Raw genomic sequence first — 27,743 nt, 5'->3', positions numbered from 1 at the left:
AATAATAATGTAATACAAATGTTGTAGGAGTTCAGAAAAAGGTATTTGACTATAATACTCAGAGAAAGCTACAAAAGAAGAGTCTTGAAAGGTATTTTAGTTTTAGATGGGCAAAGGGACAAGATGAGGGAATTTTAAGAGCAGAGAATAACATGAACAAAGTCATGATGGTAGAAAAGAGCACTGTATTTACACAGAATGAAGACTAGCATGCATACCAATATCAAGATGTTTCCATCTGATCCCATCTCTATCACAAACAGAAGAAAATGAAGTAGAACAAACGAATCTCATATGCATCCTACATAATAGAAACCAAAATGTTTTGAGAGTCTAGAGTTCTCAATGTGATAATCAAGAATGTCTGAGGGCTGAAGACAGCCATGAGAGTACAAACATAAGATTCCAGACATGTGCAACAATGAAGTCTCAATGCAGTATTTACCATAATGGTGAAGAAACCTGAAATTATGAATCAATGTATACAATACAACAATCCTTTTTGGTAACCCAATGTTGAAAGCTATCATCACATTGTTATTTTGGAAGCATGCTATCAGATGACTCCAAAATTGCCAAGAATCAAAACAATATCCAAGAATTTTCTTTGCAAGGCAACTGAAAAATTTGGCCACAAACATAATCTCAAGCATGTTCATGTAACTCTTGATGTTACTTATATCTTGATTCACGGCATTAAGGTTTTAAGGCAATTCTCAAGAATTTTCTAAGCTCTAAAAACTGGTAATGTGTAATTCACTAGAACAGGCTCTTCATTTGACTCTTTAAACAATTTTATTACTTCTGCTTATATGACACTAATAGCAACATCATCATCCAGTAATGAGATCCTGGGAAACAGCCAGTCCACCAGTGTTCATAGACAGAGATGAATTAAAATCTTCATACATAAATAAAAAAGAGGAAACCTTATGCAAGGCAGCCCCATAATTCAAATACATATTATAGAGATATAAATATTTAAATCAATTAGCAGCCGTGACAGAACAAAGCTTGAGGATACCAATGTTTCTACTCACTTGGTCTCATATTCACTGGGCTAATTTCAGTAGAGCATCACCAACTCTCCCATCTTCCACCTACCATCCCACAAATCCATTACATTGAGCATGGTGACAAGATACCCTACCCACCCACACTGTATCTGCAAAACTGAAAAGCTTTATAGCCTCTACAACCCTCAGCTGGGCCCCATATCATGAAGAATCTCTAGGCCTGAGAATCTCTACGAGCCTGAGCCTGTGTGCTGGGAGCCTTGTATCTCTCCCAAACCCTCAAATTACAGACAGACTTAAGTTGATTCTTGAAAAGCTTTATAGCCTTCACAGCCCTCAGCTGGGCCCCATATCATGAAGATCTCTAAGCCTAAGAATCTCTATGAGCCTGAGCCTGTGTGCTGGGAGCCTTGCATCTCTCCCAAGCCTTCAAATTACAGACTCAAGTTTATTCTTCACAGAAAAACTAGAATCAACTCATCAACTAAATTCAAACTCTTAGAGGTATAACCTCTCAATTCCACTGCTGCATTCTGAGTGGCCTAAATGCCCACCAGGAGCTACCCTTTCCTGTCTACTACGTAAACACCACACACAGAAACACCATCCTCTTCTAAGAAGTGCTAGGACTAAATCTCTTGCCAGCCAAATCCACCTTGCCATATACCCTGCTGTCCTTGTTCTGCATCCAAATGTGAGCCCTCCAGTCATCCATCTTTCCCACACTGTCATCTCCAAACAGCTCTGTGCTTTCTCTTCTCTCCCTCTCCAATTTGTACTACACTTTCTGGGTAATAAACATACTTATACCCTCCTCCATTTCACTGATATTTTAACACCATACATACTTAAGGGTTGGAAGGGGAATGAATGTCCTTTTTATTTCACACTGTCAATAACATGTGAAACCTTCTGTTATTTGAGTCACACAGATTCAGCAATGACACTTCTTTCTCTTCATTATCATCAAGATATAATATCTTCCACCTTTAAATAGAAATATTCCCCTGGTGCCACATCCTCTTCTATCCACAGCCCAATTTTTCTGCATTCCTCAGCATAAATTGTTGGCATTTTGTTTATATTTAACATCTCCACTTACTCTCTTCCAATTCTTTCTTAAATCCTCTCCTACCGGGGTTTGGTCTCTACCAGCATCATTGAAACTTCATGTAGGTCACCAAGGACTATCCACACGGCCAAATCAAAGATGAATTCTCAGTTCTTATCTTACTCACCCAGTTGCATTTGGCACAGCTGATCACTGTGCTTGTCTGCATTTATTGAGATGATCATGTTTTTACTCCTTTATTAATTTAATGTGGTAAATCTGATTTATTTTTGAAAGTTAAACCAGTCTACTTTCCTGAAGTAAACCTCACCTGGTCAAGAATTATGATTCTTTCCACATAACTAGCTTCTACTAGATAATATTTTGTTTAGAATTTTTACATTTAAAAAAAAAATTTTTTTTTTACATTTATTTATTTTTGAGAAACAGAGTGAGACAAAGCATGAGCGGGGGAGGGGAGGGGCAGAGAGAGAAGGAGACATAGATTCCAAAGCAGGCTCCAGGCTCTGAGCTGTCAGCACAGAGCCCGACGCGGGGCTCGAACCCACGAACCATGAGATCATGACCTGAGCTGAAGTCGAACACTCAACTGACTGAGCCACCCAGGCACCCCTAGAATTTTTACATTTTTGTTTATGAGAAGGATTGGCCTACAATTTTTTCTTATTGTAATATCTTTGTCAGGTTTTAGTGCCAAGTTTATGCTAGACTCAAAGTAAGAGCTGGGGAAATAGCAGGATTCAGAGAAACAGAACCAAACATGTATACATACATACATACATACACACACACATATATAGGATTTGTTATAGGGATTTGGTCTCCTGCAATTGTGGAATCTAACTGGGCATTCTCCATAAGAGTTTAGCATCCAATACTGGAGTCCCCAGGGCAGACAGTTGGGAGGGAAGATAGATGTAAGGAAGAACAGGAGAAGCTGGAACCCATACACATGAGTTGAAAACAGTGAAAACAGTGAAAACAGACTGAAACTCATATCTGATCTTGCTGCATCTGATATGTCCTGTAGGAAAGCTAGTGCCCTTTATCACAGAACTACACACACACACACACACACACACACACACACACACACACACACACACGTCCCAGGAGTTAGAAAAACTGAAAGTGAAAAAGTCAGTTAGAAAAACTGACTGCTGCCTAAGCCAACCAGATGAGCCAGCAGGTAAGCAGCATAATGTGTAAGCTAAATGAATGCTGATTCACACTTCTGTCCTCTAAATCTCTTACAAAATGTCTCTTGTGGCCAACTCCAACTAGAAACATACAGATAAAGGGAAAGAAATTTTGGAAAATATAGTTCAGCCTAGGTAAGGTGATAGATTACAAAGCTACCACAGAAACTGTTTCCTCTTTTTCTATTGTCTGATAGAATTTTTGTAAGATTGCTATTATTGCTTGGAAGAATATACCAATGAAGCCATTTGGGCCTGGAGTTTTCTTTGAGACAAAGGGTTTTAATTTATGGATTCAATTTATTTAGTAGATACAGAAATGTTTAGATTTCCTATTTCTTGTGGCAGTCTCAACGTCTTTTTTTCCTACAGCATTTGTCTGTCTCAGGAGTCAGCAAACTATGTCCCTCAGGCTATCTGTATTTGTACATAAAGTTTTATTGGGATACAGCCATACCCAGTTTTGAATGATTATGCACAGCTGCTTTCATGCTGCAAAGGCAGAGCTGAATAGATGTGACTATACAGTCCCCAAAGCCTAAACTATTTACTATCTGGCCTTTTGCAGAAGGAGTTTGCCAATCCCTCATTCATCTCACCTAAATTTATTGGCAAAAAGTTGTTTATAATATTCACTTATTATCTTTTGTAATATCTGTAAGATCTATAGCAATGTTCTCTTTTTACATTCCTGGTATTAGTAACTTGTGTTTTTTGTCTTTCTTAAATGGTCTTGCCAACAAGTCATTAGTTATTATTCTTTTAACTTTGTAAAATTTTTCTATTCTATGACTGCCTTCTATTTTATTGATCCCTATTCTTATATTTAGTAACCTCTCCCTTTTATTTTCTTTGAGTCTACTTTGCTGTTCTTTTACTAATTCCTTAAGACATAAGCTTAGATAATTAATTTTTCAATTATTTTTATTTTCTAAAATAGGCATTTACAGCTATATATTTTCTATAAGCACTGCATAACTAAACCCCATCTTTTGCCACATTTTCGTTATCCTCAGTTCAAAGTATCTTCTAATTTCTATTGCATTTGCCTTCTTGAACCATACATTATTCAAAAGTGTGTTGCATAATATGTAAATATCTGTAGATAGCCTTAACTATTTTTCTATTAATAACTTCTGGTTTAATTCCAGAGCGACAAAAGAATGTACACTACAATTTTATAATTATAAACATGAAATAAAATATCCAAAGCAGTTTTGAAAGTGAACCAATTTGCGCCACTTATACTCTTGACTCCAATATTACTATAAAGCTATAGTAATCAAGATAATATGGTACTGCAAAAAGAATAAACAATTGGATCAATGAACAAATTAGAGGATCCCAAAATAGGTATGTACTTTTGGTCACTTAGTTTTTAAAAACAGCACCAAAGCATCACAATGAGGGTAAGAAAATCTTTTCAACAAATGGTACCTAAACAGCCGTATATCCATATATAAAAAGGAAAATAAAACCCTACTTCATACTCACATCACACACAAAAACTAATTTGAGGTGGACCATAGACCTAAATGTAAAGCTAAAACCATAAAGTTTTTAGAGGAAGTATAGGGGAATATCTTTGTGTCTTGAGGTAAGCAAAGGTTTCTTAGGACACAGAAAGTAATGATAAAGGAAAGAACTGATAAATTTTATCAAAATTAGAAACTTCTGTTCATCTAAACACCCAACTAAGAAAATGAATAGTCAAGAGAGAAAAAAAATACACACACACACACACACACACACACACACACACACACACACAAACACAGAGAAAAAGATTCGAATTTAGGATATTTAAAAACTTGTTACAACTCAACAATTAAAAAAAAAATCCCGGGGCGCCTGGGTGGCTCAGTCGGTTGAGCGTCCGACTTCAGCTCAGGTCACGATCTGGCGGTTCCTGAGTTCGAGCCCCGCGTCGGGCTCTGGGCTGATGGCTCAGAGCCTGGAGCCTGCTTCCGATTCTGTGTCTCCCTCTCTCTCTGCCCCTCCCCCGTTCATGCTCGGTCTCTCTCTGTCCCAAAAATAAATAAACGTTAAAAAAAAAAAAAAAATTGAAAAAAAAATCCCTCTCACAAAAAAAGAGCAAAAGATTTAAACAGACACCTCACAAAACAAGTATGTGAATAGCTAATAAGCACATGAAAAGTGCTCAGCATCATTAACAGAGAAATGCACATTAAAACCACAATGAGATATCATGTTCATCTATTGAAATGACTAGAATTAAGAAGACTGACAACATCAAATGTTGGTGAGGATGTGGAGCAATTGAAGCTCTAATAAATTCTTGGTTGAAGTGTAATATGGTAGAATTACTTTAAAAAAACAATCTGATAATTTCTTATAATATCAAATATACATACCCTATGACCCAGCAATTCCATTCCTAGGTATTTACACAAGAAAATAAAAACATGTCCACAAATAGACTTGTACAAAAATGTTCATAGAAGCCTTATTTATAACAGCAAAAACTAAAAACCAAACAACTCAAAAGTCTATCAAAAGGAGAATGGATAAACCAGCTGTGATTTATTCAAACAATGGTAATAAAATGGAAGGAAATATTAATTCACACATCATAGATGAATGTCAAACATGCTAAGTGAAAGAGGACTTACACAAAAGACTACAAACTGTGTGATTCCAGAACAGGCAAAACTGATTCACAGTGCAAAAAATCAGAACAAAGATGGCCTCAGAGCACAGAATTGGGGTAAGGCATGGAGATGGGAGAGTGGTGGCAGTTAATGATGAAGAGGCAAGAGATAACTTTCCAGGGTAATGGCAATATCTAACCTTGAAAGGAGTTTGGGTTATATAGATATATAGATTTGTCAAAACTTACCAAATGCACAAATTGTACACTTTTTGTAAAATTTTACCTTAAAAATTTGTAAACAAATATTAAATTGTACTTAATGATATGCATACTGAAGTATTTAGTAGAAAATATATTGATACATGTATTTTGAAATGCATTAGAAGAATAAGATGATTAGAGTGCCTAGATGGCTCAGTCAGGTTAAGCATTTAACTCTTGATTTCCACTCAGGTCATGATCTCAAGGTTTATGAGTTGAAGCCACACTAGCATCATGGAGCCTGCTTAGGATTCTCTCTGTCTCTCTCTCTCTGTCTCTCTGCCCCTCACCTGCTCATGCTCACTCGCTCACTCTCTCGCTTTCTCTCAAAAATAAATAAATAAACCTAAAAAAAAAAAAGAATAAGATGATTAATGGAGAGATAGAAAGATGGGTAGATAATAAAACAGGTATAGTAAAATATTAGTGGTAGAATCTAGGTAGAGGTATATGGGTTATTCACTGTATAAATTTGAGGAGGAATTTAAGTTTTCTTATATCTTTTGGTAATAACTGAGCAATCTTGGCTGTTAGACTCATAAAATTAGCCATTAAATTCAGGGTTCTCAATAAAACAATAACCAATCCCTTCGATTTGCACTGCACTTAACTGGCATCGTATGGGAAAGATCTTAACTGGAGAAAAGAAAAATTCGATAAAGCAACTTACAAATACATGGTGTTAGTAGTTCTTCAGAAAGTGAAGATCACATTTGATATAAACCCTTTGCCTTTCCAAGGTTTTCTGAACCACCCAAGTCCATCTGGCAAGAGTTTTTCTTCTTCAAAGTTCCTTTCTACCACTTGGGGATACTTCATTTTCAGCATCAATGGAAAAGAAATCTACTATGCTCCACTGCACATCAGAGTAACCAATGTTTCAAAAAAAAGTTATCATTTAAGAAAATTGGAAACTATCTCCATAATTAAATGATTGTGGGAAAACCCCATACTGTTCAGAGTCTAAGACAATTTAAACAAAATAAAGGAAAACATTAACTAACTTTTCTAAACTGTTAAAATGGTTTGAATTTGGTCCCAATTTTGGGTGAAGATCAGCCAAACCAATTCATGCTGTGAAAATTTAACACAAAATACATAATTATAAATATTTATTATACTTCTAGAATAGCAGCTAAAAAAAAAATTACCATTAACAAGGACTTTTGTAGATTAAATAGCACCTCCAAAGCAGGTTCAAACCCTGGGGAAAATCAAGGCATGACTAACATTAAAAAGATAAAGAAAGCTCTAAGAAAAAAGTCAGAGGAGTTCAGAGTCTTTTATTATAAATGCTCTCAGAAAACATATCCCTAATAAGATTTAAGTAGTCCCCAAAAGAATTAGCAGCTCTTTCCGTCTCTAACAAAACATACTTACAGAAATCAGAATATTAAACAGTACCATTGAAGAACGTGAAATATAGCCCTATAACACAAAAGTTAAAAAGGATATAATTTAGCATGCATTATATATACATTTTGCACAAAGATTCCCTTGCAGAGAGAATTTTATACTAAAGTATGAAGTGATATGTCCAACTCCAGTGATATGGCAGACTACTTATGTAGAGACCACCTCTCAGTAAAAAACATCTTGACAAAATGCTTGACAAAAACAGCTTTTATGAAGTATGGCTGGACGGGTGGTAAAATAAGGGAAACCATACGAAGCTAGAAAAGAAAAAAAATTCCACAGGACTTAACAAGGGTTACAGACAACATTTGCTCTGAGAGATTCTGTGAATTCCTGGTGGCCTAGCACCTGGTTTTAATGACCCACATATGCTGGGACAGAAGACAAACCTTAGGACCCAAGTAAAATGAGAGCTCAGATCAGAAAATCCCACATAAAGCTGGGAACCCCATAAGGAAGTAAACGACAAAAAAAAATCCAGCCTGTAGAAGGAAACAAGTCTATGTTGGGAAAGGCTCTAAGAAAACAAGGGAGGGAGATGGGGCGGGTGGAGAAAAAATATATACTGTCCTGAGAATTCCTAATGACAAAGGCATACTGACTTAGTTTGGTATTTGTACTGATGCTGTGGCCTGAAAAGCCTCAAGCAGAAATTTTAAAGTGGCCCTGGGTTGCTAGTGCTCCAGGGGCCTGGCAGAAGCCAACACAGGAATTTCAAGAACTCCTTTGGATACAGTTCAATGAATATATACAAAAAATGAAAATTCACTAAACACATGAAGAAGACACCATGAACTAGGGATAAGCGGAAATAAGAAACTATAGAATCAAACAGACAAAGATAGCAGATACTAGAATAATTAGATACAAATATAAAATCAATGTTTAAGAATAGATTTAAAGCAATAAAAGATTTCAAATTTTTAAAAATGGAAAGCCATTTTTAAACTGACCAGGCAGATATGAAAAGGAACCAAAAAGAATTTTTAAAAATAAAAAATATAAGAAATTAAATTAAAAGTTCAATACACAGATTAAACAGCAGATTAGATATAAGTGAAAATGCACTGGTAAGCTGGAATATAACTCTGAATAATTATTCAAAATGCACAGAGGCAGAAAGAAAAACTAGGAAAGAGAGGGTTACAAGAAATAGAGGACAGAGTAAGCACAGAAGCCCAATATTATATTGGGAATTCCAGAAAAGGGAAAGGCAATATTCAAAGGAATAATAACTAATAATTTTCCAGAATTCATAAGAAACACTCAACCTCAGATTCAAGAATCTAAGCATAAATTAAAGGAAATCCAAACCCAGACACATCATGTGAAACTACAGAACATCAAAGCCAAAGAGAAGATTTTAAAAGCAGACAGACAGAAAATAGAGATGACCTATAAAGACATCATGATTAAAACCAACAGCATTGATAGCTCACTAGTAACAATGAAAACCAGAAACTGAAATAATAATGTACTAAGAGAAAATGATAGTCAAATAAATGACTGTATAGACACTGACACCATTTTTTAAGAACAGCAAAATACATTTAACTAAAACAAAACAAAACTTAGTTCGTAACTAACAGACCCTCACTAAGTTAGCATCTAACTCAGTATACTTCAGAAACTTGTATTTCAGAAGGAAGACAATTACCAAAGATCTCAGATGTAAAAAGGAATGGTGAGGAAAAAAAAGTAAGCTTGCAGGTAAATCTAAACAAGAGTTAACTGTATAAAACAACAGAATAGTCTCTATTTCATTAAAAAAATCAAGACAGAACTTAAATCTTAGAAAATAATAGCATTGGGGGGACTGGGTGGCTCAGATAGTTAAGCATCTGACTTCAGCCCAGGACATGATCTCACAGTTGGTGAGTTCGAGCCCCACATCAGACTCTCTGTGCTAACAGGTCAGAGCCTCAAGCCTACTTCAGATTCTGTGTGTCTCTCTCTGCCCCTCCTCCATGCTACTCTGTCTCTCCCTCAAAAATAAATAAACATTAAAAAAATAACATAATAGCATATAAATTAGGAATAATGGTAACTGGAGCTAAGGATTTGAAGGCGTTTACCTTATTTGGGAGAAACGCAGAAATACACATTAACTAAAACATAAATAACTAAAGATGATATTAAAATCTCTAGGGTTGCCTCTAAAAGAACAAAAAATAGATTAAATTTAACCAGAAGGCAAGAAAGGGAGGGTGGGGTGAGGGAAACATATTAGAACAAATAAAAATCACAAAATAAGACAGTGGTAATGAATCTCAGTAATTCAGTAAACAGAATAAATATAAATAGACTAAAGTCTCTAAGTAAAAGACAAAATTGTCAGACTAAAAATTCCAAACTTAGCTACATGGTATTTACAATAGGTATATCTAAAACATAAAGATACAGGAAAAATAACAGTAATAGACACATTATTAATGCTGCAGAGGGTCATGATACATGATTTGGCTTATAAGCAAGATGAAACAATTTCTAATTTGAGTGTCCTAATAACATAAGCTCAAAATAAATAAAGCAAAAATTGCAAACTACAGAAAGAATTAGATAAGTCCATTGTAGTGATTTGTGAATATCTCTTTCTATAATAGTTCATGTGGACAAAAAATGAATAAAACATCTAAGATTTAAACAACATATTATCATGTTTCATCTTATGGACACTTATAGAACCCTGATCTCAACAATAATGTATACATAGTCTTTTCAAGAACAGACAGAACTTTTATGTAAAGTGAAGATATTATAGGCCATAAGGCAAGTTTCTCTATGTTGAACTATATGAAATTTGTATTTGTATGCCAAAAACAGTTGAAAATCATTACATATTGTTGAATCTAGATTTCAAATACTCTATAATTTATAGACCAAGACTTCTGACACAACTTTGTTGAAAATTGGTAGCCCCTGCCCCCAAATTTCAATTCCCATATATTTGGAATGTTAAAAGTACCTAAGTAACTGAGGGGTCAAAGAAGAAATAATGAAAATAATAAAAACTTAGAATTAAACACTAAATATTCACTTATCAAAATTGTAGGAATTAGCAAAAATGATACATAAAAGGAAACATATAGCTTATTTTCTTAAAGTCTAAATATTAATGATTTATTCTTCTAATGTAAGAAGTTATAAAAATTAAAAAATATCCCCCCCAAAATAATAAACAGCAGAAATTAATAAAATAGAAAAATATAATAAAGAGCAACAAACCAAAAGTTTGTTTTTGAAAAGGCTAACAAAACTGATAAACTTCTAGGAAGCCTGATCAAAACAGGGATGAAAGAGAGACAGGCAGAGACTGTAAGACTACAAGTAAACATAATTAGAATAAAATATAACTACAGATGAAGCAAGAATTAAAATATTTAGAAGAAAATATTATTAATAACTTTATACTAGCAAATTTGAAAACTTTAGTGAAATGGACAAATTCTATAATAATACACATTCCTGAAACAAACTAAAAAAGAAACAGAGAAGCTGAATACTCCTACAGTCACTGAACAAAATGAATTCATCGTTATAAAAAAAAAAATCCCAGCAAGAAAACACCATACTCAAATAGTTTTTACAGGAGAGAAAAGAAGTGCAATAAACATATTCCCCAGTTCATTTTATGAAGCTAGCATAACCTTAAAGCCAGACAAAGGCAACATAAGAAAGAGAAAGTACATATCAATCTCACTCATGATAATAAACGTAAAATGTACTAAATCAAATACTACCATATTGACTCCAATTATATTTTTAAAAGGTTTGTTTCATGTACACATGGTTGATTTAACATGAGAAAAATCTGTTCATTTCATTTACTAAAGATCGAAGGAGAAAAATGATATGATCATCAGCAAAACATTAAAAGCATTCTCTCTAAAATCAGTCATACTGCAAAGATGTCTGTTATCTCTATTCCCAACATTTACTGGAGGTTTTGGTCAATATTAGTGTGCATGCTTACACAGACAGACACACAGAAGAAAGACACACACACACATACAAATATAGAAGGGCTTGGAAGGAGGTAATAAAATGCCATTCTTTTATTTTTTACATCAATTGTCTTCATGGAGAACCCCAAAGAATTAATACATTTATAAACTATTTGGAATTAAAAAGAATTTAGAAAGTATTTTGTTTATAAGAGCACTACACAAAAGCCAACTGCATGTCTATAACCAACAATAACATTAGAAAAGGTAAATCTCTTAAAAATACCACTTATAATAACTAAAATAGTTTAAGTATAATTATAAAGAATTATAATCCTTTCGACAAAAACATGTAAGAACTTTATGAAGAAAATAGTAAATGTTATTAAAAGATTAAAGAAGATCTAAATAAATATGGAAAAGTACCATGTCCATGGATAAGAAAATGAATTATCCTAAAAGTGTCAATTACCCTCTAAAATTAATCCACAGAACTAATACTATTCCCTTCAAAATCCTACCAAAGTTTCTCACAGAACTTGAAAAGATGATGTTAAGATTTATATGAAAAAGAAATGGACAATAGCCAAGGAACTGCTGTAGAAGAAAAATTGGTGGGTGAGCAGGCAGCTAGGAAACTTGACCTACCAGATATCAAAAATTATTTTAGAATTATAATAATTAAGACTGTTGATTTGGCAGTGAAAGTAGAGTTCAGAAAGAGACACACATGTATACAGAAAGTTGATATACTGCAGAGACAGCAGTGCAGATTAGTAGACACAGGACAAATTATTCAAGAAATATGTAAAAACATTTGGAAAAAGTAAAATTTATCTCTATTCTAAATCATACACAAAATTTCAGATGAATTAAGAATCTAAATGTCAATGTCAAAACATTTCAGCTTTAGAATGTATAGAAATATGATAATGATCTCAGGGTTGGGAAAGATTTCTAAATAAAAACATGTTGAAAGTACTAATCATATTATGAGGGAAAAATTTTTAAACAATAAAATTTAGCAGTTTGGTGCACCAAAAGAACCATAAAGGGGTTGAGAAGACAAGTCACAAAATGAGAAAAAATATATAAAACACATGTAACTAACAATAACATCTAGGATATAAAGAACTCCCATAAATCAATATGAAAAAGACAACCCAAAGAAAAATGGACAACGTTTTTTTTAAGGGGCATTTTACATAAGAGGAATGACAAATGGCTCATAAATATATGAAAAGACATTCAACTTCTTTGGTAATTAGAGAAATACAAATTAAAAGGGCAATAAGATACCCAAGTATTGGTTAGGACATGGAGCAGTGGGAATTGTCAAACCCCTGCTGGTGGGCAGGTAATTGGCTACCACTATTCTGTAAATATTTTGGCATTAGGAAAGCTGAACACGTGTATTCCATGACTAATTCCACACCTAGGAATATACCCTAGAAAATTTTTGCACATATGTACCAAAAGACAAATACAAGAATGTATTTTCCTACTTGGAGGGGTCAAAATGAGAACTTAATTGCAAAATGTTTAATTAACCATTATACAACATATTCACCCAAAATTAATATTTATAGAACACATAAATACTCTTTTCATGGACTTCTTATTCATTGTCAAATTCATAATTAATATCCTCTTGTAAATGCAGAGATAAAACACAATGACAAGCCAATTTTTGATAAGGCATGAATGACTTTTTGTTCACACTGACAGGCATATATACTTTAATTACCAAAAACTAAACTGAGCATTTATGAAAGAAAATCCTTTTGGAAGGCTACTTCAATTTAATCAGGATTAAAAGTAAATAAAAACCTTTATCATCCTTAAATAAAATAACTTTAGCTTTAATACCATGCCTAATCAGAAAATATAGAGAAGAAAACAGTAAGAGTATGGAGAGCCTGGTGTCCCATGGTCTTCCTTAATAACAATCCACTTTCAAGAGACTGTAATCTATTCAACAGAAAGCATTCTACCAAGGATCTTAATCAGATTCTGAGAAAATACACACTCAAAATAAACAATATGCCACTAAAACCAAAACAATGTAGGTATTAGCAGCTATACAAGAGGTTAGCCTCTATCTGATGAGTCATTTCTAGAATGATGACAGTCTACGTCTTTGAAGTGCTTTCTATTCAAACTGGAAAATATATAAAGGTAGGAATCACCTTCAAAGCAGGTTGACTTGAGAAATTTTCCTTCACTTTACATACTTTTATTTGACTCTATGCAAACATCAGACTAAGAATGGCAAAAATGAGTCTCTCTTCCTACATATTAATACTAACTTTTTCTCTGTTTTCTCAAGGCATTTTACTTTCAGCATCCAAGTCCATAAGAAATTTAGAAGATGACATGGTATTTAATACATTCAGGCTGGGGAAAGCTTTTCAGAAGGATGATACTCCTCAAAAATCAGTCGTCGTTCCTTCTCTGGAACAATATAAAAATGATGAGAGCAGTTTCATGAACGATGAGGAAAACAAAAATTCAAAGGTAAGTGGCAATGGGACTTATCCTTTTTTCAGTGGAAATCTGAATGATGTTTACAATGCTTTTGAAAGTAAAATTTTATAAAAATATATGCAAGCAGTCACATTACGCTTTAGGACAACTGACGAAATTTCGTACATAGCAGGTGGTTTTTCCATTCTGGACAACACCTCTTATCCAAAAGGTTTTTCCCAAAAACCTATATCTAATGTATTTTTAAAGAGTCAAAACAGTACACAGCCATCTTTGAGATCAGTGAGAATACTATACAACTATATTATAGTTCTATTCCCAATAAGACAGCTAAAACACAAATCAACCTTTTCTTTTCAGAACACAGGCTCCAAACATAATTTCTTAAATCATGGTCTGCCACTGAATCTGGCTATAAAACCTTATCTGGCACTAAAAGGATCTGTAGCTTTTCCAGCTGAGAATGGAGTTCAGAATACTGAATCAACACAAGAAAAGAGAGAAATTGGGGATGAAGAAAACTCAGCTAAATTTCCTATAGGAAGGAGAGATTTTGACAGTGAGTAGTCTTTTTAAAATTCAATTCTTACATCTTAATACTATAAAAGAGAATTCTGACTTTAAGTGGATCTGGATCCAATCTTAACAAAATCAAGTAAGACCATGGTTCAATTACACTTGACGTTAAGTGCCCCCTGCCACAGATGTGGGATTAAAAAGAATTTAAGAGTTATTGTAATTCTGACTTACTCAGAATTAGCTGTATAAGATCCATTCTCTTATTTCTAATAAGTTTTGTGTGATAATAATAGTCCTTTAGACAATTTAAACTATTTTATTCCTTCAGTGCTCAGGTGCATGCTGGGAAGAGTCTATCGACCTTGTTGGCAAGTCTGAAACCTGCTGGACCACATCTTTCCTGAAGAAAACAAAATCATTTAATTGTCTGTCCAGGAAAAAGCCCTTAATGTTACTATGACTTGTATTATTTAAAATGTCTGTTTTAAAATAAAGTAAATAAATCTGTAACTTAAATGATATGCTTTATCTGTGCATTAAACTTTGTGAATATTCTGCATAATTATGATTTATGAGTATTTTTTAAAGCTTAACATACTAACCTTATATACACTTCAGACCAGTATAATAAAGAATCATAACTTATACCTTGATCTCTTTTTTAATTTTTTTTAATGATTATTTATTTTTGAGAGAGAGAGACAGAGACAGAGCATGAGTGGTGGAGGATAGAAAGAAAGGGAGACACAGAATCCGAAGCAGGCTCCCGGCTCTGAGCTGTCAGCACAGAGCCCGCTGTGGGGCTCGAACCCATGGACCACGAGATCATGACCTGAGCTGAAGTCGGACACTTAACCGACTGTGCCACCCACACGCCCCTATATCTTGATCTCTTAAAAATTAAGTAGATGCCTTTGGTGAATGGTTTAATATATACAGAAATTTAAAGCAAATAAAAAACAAATTCATAGTCTAAAAAATTGAGTTAACTTTGTCTGGCCAGTAATCAATTTGTCCTTGCCTGCACAGTTGTTGCTTTTTGCTACTCTAGCTATTTTGCCACATAATTTATTCTGGAAATTGTTTGATGTCTTAGGTATTTTAAAATTTTTATGTTGAGATGGTTCATTTCCACTATCACAAAGATTATTTTCATCATCTAAATCCACCTGTTTCCTCTTTGAGCTTTTATTTCCTGTCTGACTACTTGATTTCCTTGCAACTTTTTCACTTTTACTTCTGTCCAGATGAACATTTCCAGAACTCGTTCCAACTGTTGGTCTTCTAACAGATGAATTTACACCTTCTGTTATGCAAGATGAAAAGAGGAAAGAGATTACATAATATTTAGTATTGTTACCTATGAAAATTTTACAATAAAGTTTAAAATTCACTAAAGAATATTCAAAAATTTGATTTGCAATCACATAACACCATAAATTACATGATTAGCAAATACAGCCATATTACTATCACATTAATTTTCATTTTCCCCATATCACTTTTTACCCCTACAAACAAATATTTGCTTTGTTTGAATGCATGACACTTAACCCTTAAATACTACAAGTGATTTCTTAAATACATTTAGTTGAATCAAACTGTGTCCTATTCCTCCTAGATTTGTACATAGATATAACTTTTTAAATAAACTCAGGTCTTATAAATATAAACCTTTACATTTCACATTTCATACTTTGCAAAACAAAATCTAGTTTTATTTAAGTTAAAACTAATTAATACACTAGAATTAAATTGTTATTTAATTACTCAAATAAGGTCAATTACCAGAAAGGTCATTTTCCATGTGAAGTACATACAAAGGCTCTGATGCTGAATTAACATCATTCCATTTATCCTTGCTTATTATCCAGTCCTCTTTATAAGTACAAGCAAACTGGGATCTAATTAAGGTTTGCTTCATCTAGTAACAGAAAGAAGAAAGTATACAATTTATTTTGATTTATTTTTTCATCTAAATAGAAATATACTCTATATTAATCAAGAGATCATAAAAATTTCCCTTGGGGCACCTGAGTGGCTCAGTCAGTTGAATGTCCTACTCCTGATTTTGGATCAGGTCATGATCCCAGAGTTGTGAGTTTGAGCCCCATGCCAGGCTCCGTGTTGAGTGCAGAGACTGCTTAAGATTCACTCTCTCCCTCTGCCCCTCTCCCCTGCTCACTCTCTTGCTAAAATATTTTTTTAGTTGCCCTTAAAAATTCCATTATTCACTGGGAACTTTTAACGCTTGATGTTTCATAATCTGCAAACTCATTCTTTGCTACAACTGGCATTTTTGTTCTTTTCAGTAATACCACCTTTATGCACATTTAAAAAATTTTTGTAACAGTTTAGAAAAATCAATTTGAGACTCCAGAATATGCGAATACTTAAATATTTAGGAAAATAAGAAAGATGATTCAAATATATCATTCTAGGAAGATGTGACCAAGAGATTTAATGGTCCAATATTCAAAATAAACGCTCACATTTATCTTCAAAGATCATAAGTAGGAGAAAATCAGAAAGCGAAATTTAATTCTCAACCACTAAAAAGGACGTCAAGGAAGTAGTTTTGGAAATGTACTCTGCAAACATAAAACCAGTGGCTGTTTTAGGGAAAGAAATTAATTTCAGAACAAAGTAATCTATATGGACAATGCAAATTTCAGTAATTACAGTTGATATATAATGACATTTAGTTATAACTTGCAGATATCTCCAAATTGAGATGTCAAATCCCTTTCAGAAAAAGATGTTTAAATTTAAGATAAATGAAGGGCACTTGGGTGGCTCAGTCAGTTAAGCGGCCAACTTTAGCTCAGGTCATGATCTCACGGTTTGTGGGTTCTAGCCCCACATCAGGCTCTGTTTTGACAGCTCAGAGCCTGGAGCCTGCTTCGGATTCTATGTCTCACTTTTTTTCTGTCCCTCCCTTCCTTGTGCTCTGTCTCTCTCTCTCTCTCTCTCTCTCTCTCTCAAAAATAAACATTAAAAAAAATTTTTTAAGAAATTTCAGATGAGTAAATATTAAAGAGGACTTCAACAATTCAAAAATTTAATACGTCAAAAACTACATTATGTGGAACATTACTTACAAAATATTGATTGATACCGTTCATAGTCTAAAACAGCACAACTTTTTATTTCATATTCAGCAATTAAGTATTATGTTATACATTCAGAGAGATCACTGCATTAACTCAGATGTTTGCAAAGATAATGGCAGTGAAATACAGACTATGATTTAAAAGGAATTAGATTAATCCAGTTGCTTCATAAAAGCAAGTGTTCCTGTCGTAGACTCTAAGTCTAAAGTTCTTTCTTGGCCAGCAAGAAAGCGGGATGCAGGATTAAAAGCGAGAGATGGCTAATGTCCGGGAAAAGACAAGAGCCCCGAATAAGGGTCCTTGCTCCGTATTTATTAAAATCAGACGGCTTACAAATGTGATGGGCATGCACAAAGAGACAATGAATCTGTGAACATTAACTCACGGGCATGAGAGAAAAGGGGGTTTTGAAGATATATGGTATTTGGGGTTTGGGTCAATATAAAACAAAATCCTGGCGCCTGGTAGATGGGCAGATGGTTAGATGGTTAGATGGTTGTTAACGGCAGGACAGGAGGCATCATGTCTGTTTATCTTAGCTAGCCTAAGAGATAAGACAGATGGGGCAAATAACTTCAGGGTTAACAAGGCACCTTTTCTTTTGCTAATCAGCTCTGCTCTGGGTAGCTTCAGCCCTGGAATCTATAGCCCTATATACCTATTTACCTAATTTGGTCCTTCCTTCCTGTGAAAGCAGCTCTCTGCTATACTACTAAGTTGGGGGATGTTTTCGCCCTGAATGCCTAATCTTGATTACCTCATATACCTTTATATTGGGGGCCTTTGCCCCCCTCTTTATTCTGAGGCCTTTGCCCCTCCCTCTGTATCCTGGGGGCCTTGGCCCCTCCCAACTTTAATCTGGGGTCCTTTGCCCCTCCCAACTCTATTCTAGGGTTCTTATTCAGTTTACCCAAGCTTGGGTGAGAGCAACCTAAGGCTTTGTAATTGGTGTAAGCCCAGGGAATTTCTAAGCTTATTCCCCACATGTTCCCAGAGTGACATGTTTATGTCCTTCTAATGGTGTCTATGAGAGCTCCAGTTCCCATACCACTAAAAATTATGTTTAATTTGTTTAAAAAATTAAACAACTGGAGTTTGATATCTTCCATTTTAACCATAAAAACTCACAAAATTGAAAAAGAAATGTGAAAATGTAAAAGATCAAACACTATTTGAAATAGTGTAAGAAAGTGGCTCTTGATTATGGATGATGGAACTATAATCCACTATCCTCCTGAATCCACATGAATACAACTACTATTATACATTTTCCATCATGAGATCCACTAAAATATAACTAGCCCTTTCTGGACTTTATTAATTCTATACATATAGAATTAAAGCAAATGATAAAGCCATTAAAATACATTTTGTTAATAAAATGAACTTCGTAAAGTTTATATTGCACCACATCATTACTCTAGTAACATTATCAAAAACTTTTATTTCTATCTGCAAAACCAGTACTAACAATTGACATTATCTCTCTTTATACAACATTTCTTTCATTTCACCAGAGTTATTGCTTATAAAGAATTATAAACTAATTGCCCATAATGAGTTGTAAAGAGTACAGCAAGACCATGAAGGCAAATGAATGCTAAGTGGCTGGCTAGGATCATTTCCATGGTACCCAGATAGTGATAGCCCCTGTGGGTGGCTTAGACCACTTTAGTGTCCCACACTCTGAAAAAATATACAATAATTATTTACTACAGACAACTGATGTTTTCTCAGTCTCACATTTAGCAAAAATAAACATTTCTTTAGAAAGCAGTGTCATTTTTAAAAATATTTATTTATTTTTGAGAGATAGAGCTTGAGCAGGAGAGGGGCAGAGAGAGAGGGAGACACAGAATCTGAAGCAGGCTCCAGGCTCCGAGCTGTCAGCACAGAGACCAACACAGGGCTCAACCTCACAAACTGCAAGATCATGACCTGAGCCAAAGTTGGACGCTTAACCAACTGAGCCACCCAGGGGCCCCAGAAAGCAGTGTCATTTTTATTGTTGACATACAACTAAGTAAAAACCTTTCCTTGTTATGTAAATACAGGTACAGAATAAGTGTCATAGCCCTTGTCACAACTACATTTCCTTTCTTTAGGCCCCCTATAGAGAAATTCTTGAGGCTTAGTGACAGTAGGGTAATTTCAGAAGCCAGAATTATAAGGCAATGGATTCCTAAAATACTGAGAATAGATTCAGATGTGAAGGGAAATAGTTAACCACTTTATTCACCATAAAAAATATTATTTATAAAAATATCAAAACATGAGAACCACAACTGTTCTACAGTAATCTTGGAATACTTATGTCCAAAAGAAATAACTGAGTAGTTACAATGAAGGTATTTTTTTTTCTTTCTGTAAAAGATTACACGTGGGTTTTCTTTCCCCACCCTGTACAAAAATCTCTTTTTTTTAAATCAATTATGACTTATTAAGTTCCAACTATGTAATAAACAGGCACACAGAATACTAAAGGGATTACTTAGATGGCTTCTATAATCACAAAGGTATTCTACTTATAAAACCTGCTGTTGACACACAGCTGGAAGAAATAATAAATAAATTGGATATCAGACTCAAGATTGAAAAGATGTCAGAACACTAGAACCATAAGTAGAAAATAATAAGATGAAAACGAATGAGGATAAACAAAGTCCTGTATTTAAGTTCAAAATATCAGTTACAGATGAGGATGACGAAAACCTGACTTAAATGCAATATATGAAAAAGACCTGGAGATTTTCATTGATTGTGAACTTGACTGGAGCCAACAATGTGATGTCCAGCTAAAAAAAAAAAAAAAAAAAAAAAAGCAAAACCAGCACAAAAAGACAGTGATGTGATTGGAAAGGCTCCAGATTTGCAGTTAAAAGACGTGCCTTCTAAAACTGGCCCTATCACTTATAAACTGGATATTTCGGGTAAACCTCTGAACCTCTCACTTATCCACACATAAATGGGAATAATATTAATCTTACAGAACTGTCAGAATTAAGTAAAGTTAAAAATAGTAAAGGACCATATAAGCTCTAGAGATCCATGTAGATGCCATGCAATTAATTAATGTAGTAACATATATGAAGACAGTTTCCTATACAGTAAGAAATCTGTTAAATTAGAGTTCTCACGACCAGGACAACTCTAAAATTATTCTAGGAATGCAACTCAAAAACTGAACTTACAATCAACATCTTCATTTCAGTTATCAAAACAATACAAGCTGCATTGGCTTGTATTTGTAACTTAAAAGAGATTGCTTTTGTTCATAAAAGTTGAATTTTTCTGTACAAGATTAGTGGCTACATAGAATTGAGATTACTTCCTGTTGCAAATCTTCCAAATCTCTCTGTGTATTTGATTTGGAATCACAAACAAGCAAAATAATTCCCTCTTGAAACTGCTTTTGAAATACTAAACAACTAAGAATAATGTCCAGATTCATACATGGCTGTTAAAATCATTTTATGTTCAAGTCACATGAGAGAAAAGGATTGAACATTTTCCTTTGTAGAGTGATTTCCCCCCTTTGGAAAGATTTCTATCCACAGTAAAATTGCAATGAACTTCAAACTTGCCAAGAATTGGAAAAGTCCTTTTGCCACAAGCCCTTTTTAAATTGGAATTATTAGTAAGTTCCCAGTTTGAGGAAAATAGTACTTCACATAGGAAAGCCTGACTCTAGCTAAATTAAGACAAATGAGTCAAAATACTGTAAAGTTGCAGTCACTCTCTGAGTTAGGTGTATTAATAAGATAATGAAAGCGCTAAGCCCCATTATGTTGATAAATAAATCAACAAGTTTGAAAGAGGAATTTATTTTCAACATACTCATTAAATATGCAACTGAAAATAAATATCCTAAATTTATCTTTTCATTCTTACATTACTGCCTTTTCAAAAAGACCAGATTTGTTATCGTTAATGGCATATGAACGTAAAATACATCAAATAATTCATTGCTTCATCAGTGAAATTCAATTTATTTCATTAAATAGCAGAAAGATATTTTTGACCTAAGTAGTAGCATTACTTTTTTTTATGACTCTTGACTATAATTACTATGCCTTTATCTACTCTTTGGAAAGAGCATAAAGTCTTTGAAGTCTTATACCTGACTACAAACCCTTACTCCGTTACTTACTAACTGTAAGGTCTAGAAAATGATGTCTTCTAGAATTGAACAAGGATTAACTGGGATGAAAGATATAAAATGTCTAATATAACACTTGACACTTAGTAGGTATGCAATAAATCCCAACCTCATTACTTCAGCCCAACAAATTCAACTTTAGTTCAGTCTAATACAAACATCCCATTTTCATTCTAATGAAAAATGCTGCTCTCTCTCTTAAATAAAGTCTGCTTAATGTCACCTTCTCAAAGAGATCTCTACTGGTCATCCTATTTAAAATCAAAACACACACAAAGGAACACACTCTCCTTATTCCCTTCCCTAGCTTTATTTCACTCCAGAGCACTAATAAACTTCTAATGTTCCACATAATTCACTTGTTTTGTTGTTTGCCTCTTCCAACTAAAATGTAAGCTCTGTGAACAAAACCCTTAATTTGGCAACTGGTGGCCAAACCCTTAGTTTGGTTCTGGCCTTCCTGTGGACTCCCCAACCCCACAGGGTGAGGAGTCTATAGGGCCCACTTGGAGACTATCACTCCCTTTTTGATCCTATTCCAAGTACCTGGGACCCCAGAATTCCCTGCTCAAACTATCTTAGGTACTGGGCTGGTGCTGGCCTCTTTCTCTAGGTTCAAGGGCAGACTGTTTATGGCAAGGGTGATGGGGAGGAGAGTGCATACACCTCTTGAAGGAATGTCCCTAAGAGTACAGAACAGAACAAAGATTGAAAGGGGCTCTGGAGGTGGGCCATGTATGGGCTTCCATTTATATTCTTGTACTCCAGCCCCACAAATATTTGGGGAAGACCTGTCCATGAGGGCTGGGGCTTTTGTCTGTTTTGTTCACTGAGGTATCTCCAGTGCCTAGGACATAGCCTGGTACCCAGGAGGCATATAAAACATGTTTGTTGAACGAATCAAGTAAGTAAAATTATAAGACTATAATAACAGATATATGCAAGACGAAGGTATGAGGGAACGGAAACATGAGTAAGAAAAGGCTTGGAGGTAGAAAAAAGATTTACAAAATGGATTCTACTCTTTAATACAGACAAAGGAAACCATGTGATACAGAAATGAGAGAAGTAGACTGGCAAAGAACAGCTAAATCACCCTAAGAACACAAGCTTTGAGATAGAAAAACACGTAAGACAAAGTAAGCCCCACTCTGTTCAGCAGAGTAATGAAACCGTTCGATAAAGAAACAAGAGAAAGGTATACATGCAGAGAAAACCTAAATCACATTTAAATACTGAAAACCATGCAGCTGAGTCCTTAAGCCCCATTATATCCACTGTTGCTTTAAAGTTCTTAAATAGTCCACCTTTTTCAGGCTCTCATGCACATATCCTCACAATAAGCCCTACAAAAAATAACCATTCCTTAAAACCACAAAAGCCACACACACTTTCCTTAACCTTGCCCTACACTATTTACTCACTTATTTTGTACAGCTACCCAGTACACAGTCTATACTAGTGAGATAATCTAATACTTTCATCAGGTTATTTGCTCAGCTTAGAAGTCTCTCTTGCATTCTCTCTGCCTTTTTAAATCTTATTCTCATTTCTCAAGGCCAGGGCACCATTTTCTCTACTTATTGGTCTCTAGTTCTTCCTTTTGTGGGTATCTCTAATCCATCAGAACTACAACTCCTCTAATATGCTAGCCACATGTAGCTAATTAATGAAAATTAAATGAAACTAAAAATCCAGCGCCTCAGTTGCAGTGGCCACATTCCAAGCACTTGACAGCAACATGTGTTAGCATAGTTACAGAACATTTCCACAGAAAGTTCCACTGGAGAGCACGGTTCCAGAGCAATGCGTTATCATCTACACCCTGTAGCACTTTCATGTGCTGCAAATGGATTCTCAAAGGAGTCTGGGACATGTTTTGTTTGCTGGGTCCATAATATTGAAACCCATATGCAACTTTATATTACTAAAGGAGAACTCGCATCTGTTCCCCACGTCTTCTAACTACTACCTGATGTAAAAGGATCAATTAAGCTTTGGAAAAAAATTGTAATCATTTTGTCTTCTAAAAATACTATTTCTTTCCTATTTTCTCCACTCATTCTGGGACTCATTAGGCACATGTTAGATTCTTCTCTGTGTCCTGCGCTTTTCTATAGATTTTTAAATTCTTTACTCTCTCTTTGCTTTAGTTTGGATATTTTTCTAATGACCTATCTCCAAGTCTACTTTTGCCACCTAATGCTATGTCTGGTCTACTATTAAACTCATCTAATGAGTTCTTAATTTCAGATGATGTTTTTACAGTCCTGGAATGCCTCTTTGGTTCTGTTTTATAGATTTTAATTCTCTGCTGGAATTCCCCAATCATCATCCATTTTGCCCATCTTTTCCTATAATTACTTTTACATGTTGAAAAATTTTTAATTCCTTGTCAGTTAATTCTAGTATCTGGATTACTTGTAAATCTGCCACTAATGTTAGTTTTCTCTCTTAATTAAAGGAAAAATCTGCCTACCTCTTTTCTTTTTTTTTAATACGAAATTTATTGTCAAACTGGTTTCCATACAATACCCAGTGCTCATCCCAAAAGATGCCCTCCTCAATACCCATCACCACCCTTCCCTCCCTCCCACCCCCCATCAACCCTCAGTTTGTTCTCAGTTTTTAAGAGTCTCTTATGCTTTTGCCTACCTCTTTTCATGTCCAGAATTATTTTATTTCATGTTGGATGTTGTGTATAAAGACTGTAGACACTCCAGATGAAGTTTCCCCTATCTAGAAGGGTTTCCCTTGTCTCTGTTAAGCAGACACAGCAAAGGGCTGATAACCTACATGCAGTCAGGGACTAAGCTGATTAAGAGCTAGGTTCTACTTATCATAACTTACATTTGTCTTCTGGTTCTCATCTCTTCCTCAGGAATGTCCCTCTCAGGCTTTCAATCGAGAGCCTTGTGGATCTCTGTTGTCTCTGACCTGAAAGTCTGGGGGATTCAATCTGTCTTTCAGAGGTTTTTCCACTGTGCTCTTAGGCCTCCTATCTTACTTACTCCATTTCCAAATATGACAAATAAGTTGAAAAGGAGACAGCCATGGGTTGAAGGCAGTTCCCACTCCTCAAGCAGGGTCTTGTCTTCTAGCTACCTCAAGAGCATAGGTGATTTTAGTCTACTGAATTTTTTTTGAATTTTTTTTAATGTTTATTTATTTTTGAGACAGAGACAGACAGAGCATGAATGGGGGAGGGTCAGAGAGAGAGGGAGACACAGAATCTGAAGCAGGCTCCAGGCTCCGAGCTGTCAGCACAGAGCCCGAGCAGGGCTCGAACTCACGGACCGTGAGATCATGACCTGAGCCAAAGTCAGACGCTTAACCAACTGAGCCACCCAGGCGCCCCTGGTCTACTGAATTTTAGCCACCCACTTGGCTTCAAAATTGAGCATATGTTGGCATGCCCGGGTGGCTTGGATGGTTGAGCATCCAACTCTTGATTTCAGCTCACATCATGATCCCAGGGTTGTGCGATTGAGCCCCACGGCAGGCTCCACACTGAGAACAGGGACTGCTTGGGATTCTCTCTCTCCCTCTGCCCTTCTCCCCTGCTGGCACTCTCTTCATCTCTCTCCCTCTCTCTAAAAACAAACAAACAAACAAACAAACAAACAAACAATCTAGCATATGTGCACTAGGTAAAAATAATCATGCGTTCAGGGCTCCTAAAGTTTTCAAATTTTTGCCAACCCCCCAAGACACCCAGTCTTTGTTAGTTACTCCTTCCCTCAGAAGAGTTCCTTTATGTGGGCCAACGTCAATCCTTGGCTCACATCTAAAACTGGCAAATAATCTCAGGGAACAAAACAGCTGATAATAAGCTGCTCACCTCACAAGGACTTTACTCTCCCCAGACTTTTAGTTTACTTAAATAGCTGTGCTTACATACCTTTCCTATGTCTTTAAAATATATCCTTCCCCATTTATCTGCTTTTTATTTTGTTATTGTAGCAGAAATGGTATTCTGTCATGGCCTACTATATCCTAGTTTGAAACAGAAGCAACCAAGTATGTGAGTGATTTCTTGATTCTGTTCGCTCCTTTTTTGAGAGCCTTTTATTTTCTCCTCGGTGACATTTTGAAGGCTGCATATTTTCTGTTTTTCCTCATTTTTCACTAGCCTAAGGAATGATAGAGGCAGAAGTAGTGTTCAGCCGAGGAGACAGTTTGAAAACATTTCTGGGTTCTACACTCTCTCCTAAGAGTTTATTATACATTGTATGTATTATAAGAAGATTCACTGCCTCTACTTAGACTATATCTCATTCAAATGGAGAGGGATCATTTAGATAATTTCCCCAGGTCACTATGTAGCACTAGAGGCTTCATTTGTGTGTGTATAAGTTCCAGGGTTATTTTTTACATTTTAACCAGATTACTATCTACTTGCCACTTCTACTATTCCTCTGAAAAGGAGGAAAAAAAAATATTTTCCAGTTTGAGAAATATTAGTGATAATTCTCAGGATCTGTCAACTGACTAGTATAATATCTGGGGACTGGGGCTATCTTAAGTTGCTAAGTCATGCTGTGCATCTTCGCTTGAAATCTTCAGTTTCTTTCCTTGGCCATCGTTTTTTAAGTTATTGTATCTAATTGCATTATTCTTTGTTGTTTGCTCTTGGTGAAGGTTTTTGCTAGTTGGTACTATTTTACAGTCATTTTGAGGGGAGAGAAATTCTATGAGTTAAACTCAATCTACCATTTTAATTTGGATATACTCAGAGGTTTGTTAACACTCTAAAGTTTGAAGTTAGAGGTCTAATTAAGAATTTTCTAACACCATCAGCACTGGACTGCCTGGCTACTTATGAAGATACCAGAGTTACAGCCAGTCTATTTTTCACACTACCTGAGCCCTAATTTTCACTGCCCTGGCTACTCTATGTTTTAAAGATCCAACATTTTCCTGATCAGCTCACATAAGTTATGAAATCAGTTAATGCTAATGATTATGTATGCATTATTTTACATCTGTGTGACATACATTCAATATGGACACAAACATTAGACTCAGAATAAGGAAAAGACATGTACATGTGACTTTTCAGTTGTGCCTGATGTGCAAAATACTGCTAAACCACACTGAAAGGAATAAAATTAATTAATATACAAGGATAGAAGGAGGAAAATCTTTTAAGAAAGAGGTATGAGGATATGTGTATAAACTGCTTGGAATTGGGGGATAACAATGAGGAGTGAACATTCTCAATAGCTTCCTATCAAAACCATCTAGGTTCGGAAGAAGATTCTGATTTCTACTGCAGGGGAACTTATGTGACCATCATGGACAAGTTTCCTAATAAGCAGTGTAGGAAAAACAACTCGAGGACTTAAAACGAATATGGTTTCACAAGATTTTGTGATCAGCGGGATGTCTATTTTTATTTATAAATGAGAAAACTAAAATCTAAGAAAAGTTAATTTGCCCCATATAATAATGACATAGATATTTCAATTAATTATCATCTATGACATCAAAATTCTAAGTTCCCTAATATTTTCTACTTTTGAAGTGCTCTTCCCAAGACACTGTTTCAAGTGTAGATCATATATTCTTTCCATGACTAAAAAAAGAACTTTACGCCAAAAGAGCAAAAGTAACAGGATAGTAGGTAATAAGCTGTTAAACTACTTTTCCATAGTTACCTGGTAGTAAATATTTGTAACATTTTTGCTATTCCAACAAAATACTGTACCTGGCTATGGTACAGCTGTGTATACCTGGCTAAACCAATTATTTTCACACTTTGCTTTTTTACAGTATATTTATCACAAACAATTCCTTCTCCTCTCCACTGCCATCTGGTTTCAGAGCTATGTAGACTAAGCCAGCTCCACTATTAAGTAACAGAAACAATGTGATTCTAATCTCAATAGCATTTAACCATGGCTTTGCGCACTGGTATAAAAGATTTCATAGTAGTTATGA

At 35.0% G+C, this 27,743-nt stretch overlaps 2 protein-coding genes across 9 annotated transcripts in view; one reads left to right on the top strand and one right to left on the bottom strand.

The window, feature by feature from the left end:
- LOC102971413 (PARP1 binding protein) overlaps window positions 1–27,743 on the bottom strand; it is a 123,755-nt gene that overhangs the window by 43,362 nt on the left and 52,650 nt on the right. For 2 of the 8 annotated variants that reach the window (XM_042993036.1, XM_042993037.1), the window contains exons 10-12: window positions 16,317–16,452; window positions 15,698–15,834; window positions 7,543–7,590 (exon numbers count right to left, since the gene is read on the bottom strand). In XM_042993036.1, the coding sequence (XP_042848970.1) occupies window positions 7,543–7,590; window positions 15,698–15,834; window positions 16,317–16,452 (321 nt within the window). Of the gene's footprint in view, window positions 1–7,542; window positions 7,591–13,831; window positions 13,977–14,844; window positions 14,929–15,371; window positions 15,835–16,316; window positions 16,453–27,743 lie in introns of those variants that run through there. The other 6 variants (XM_042993040.1, XM_042993038.1, XM_042993039.1 and 3 more) reach the window with 6 other exon arrangements.
- On the top strand, window positions 13,536–14,966 carry PMCH (pro-melanin concentrating hormone). Its single transcript, XM_007085672.3, has 3 exons — window positions 13,536–14,039; window positions 14,370–14,568; window positions 14,857–14,966. The coding sequence occupies exons 1-3, from the start codon at window positions 13,791–13,793 to the stop codon at window positions 14,904–14,906; spliced, it is 498 nt and encodes a 165-aa protein (XP_007085734.1). The 5' UTR covers window positions 13,536–13,790; the 3' UTR covers window positions 14,907–14,966.

The sequence above is a fragment of the Panthera tigris genome, chromosome B4, assembly GCF_018350195.1.
Source record: "Panthera tigris isolate Pti1 chromosome B4, P.tigris_Pti1_mat1.1, whole genome shotgun sequence".
Lineage (NCBI taxonomy): Eukaryota > Metazoa > Chordata > Mammalia > Carnivora > Felidae > Panthera > Panthera tigris.
Note: the sequence above shows the minus strand (reverse complement) of the source record. Positions and strands in the feature narration are given on the sequence as shown.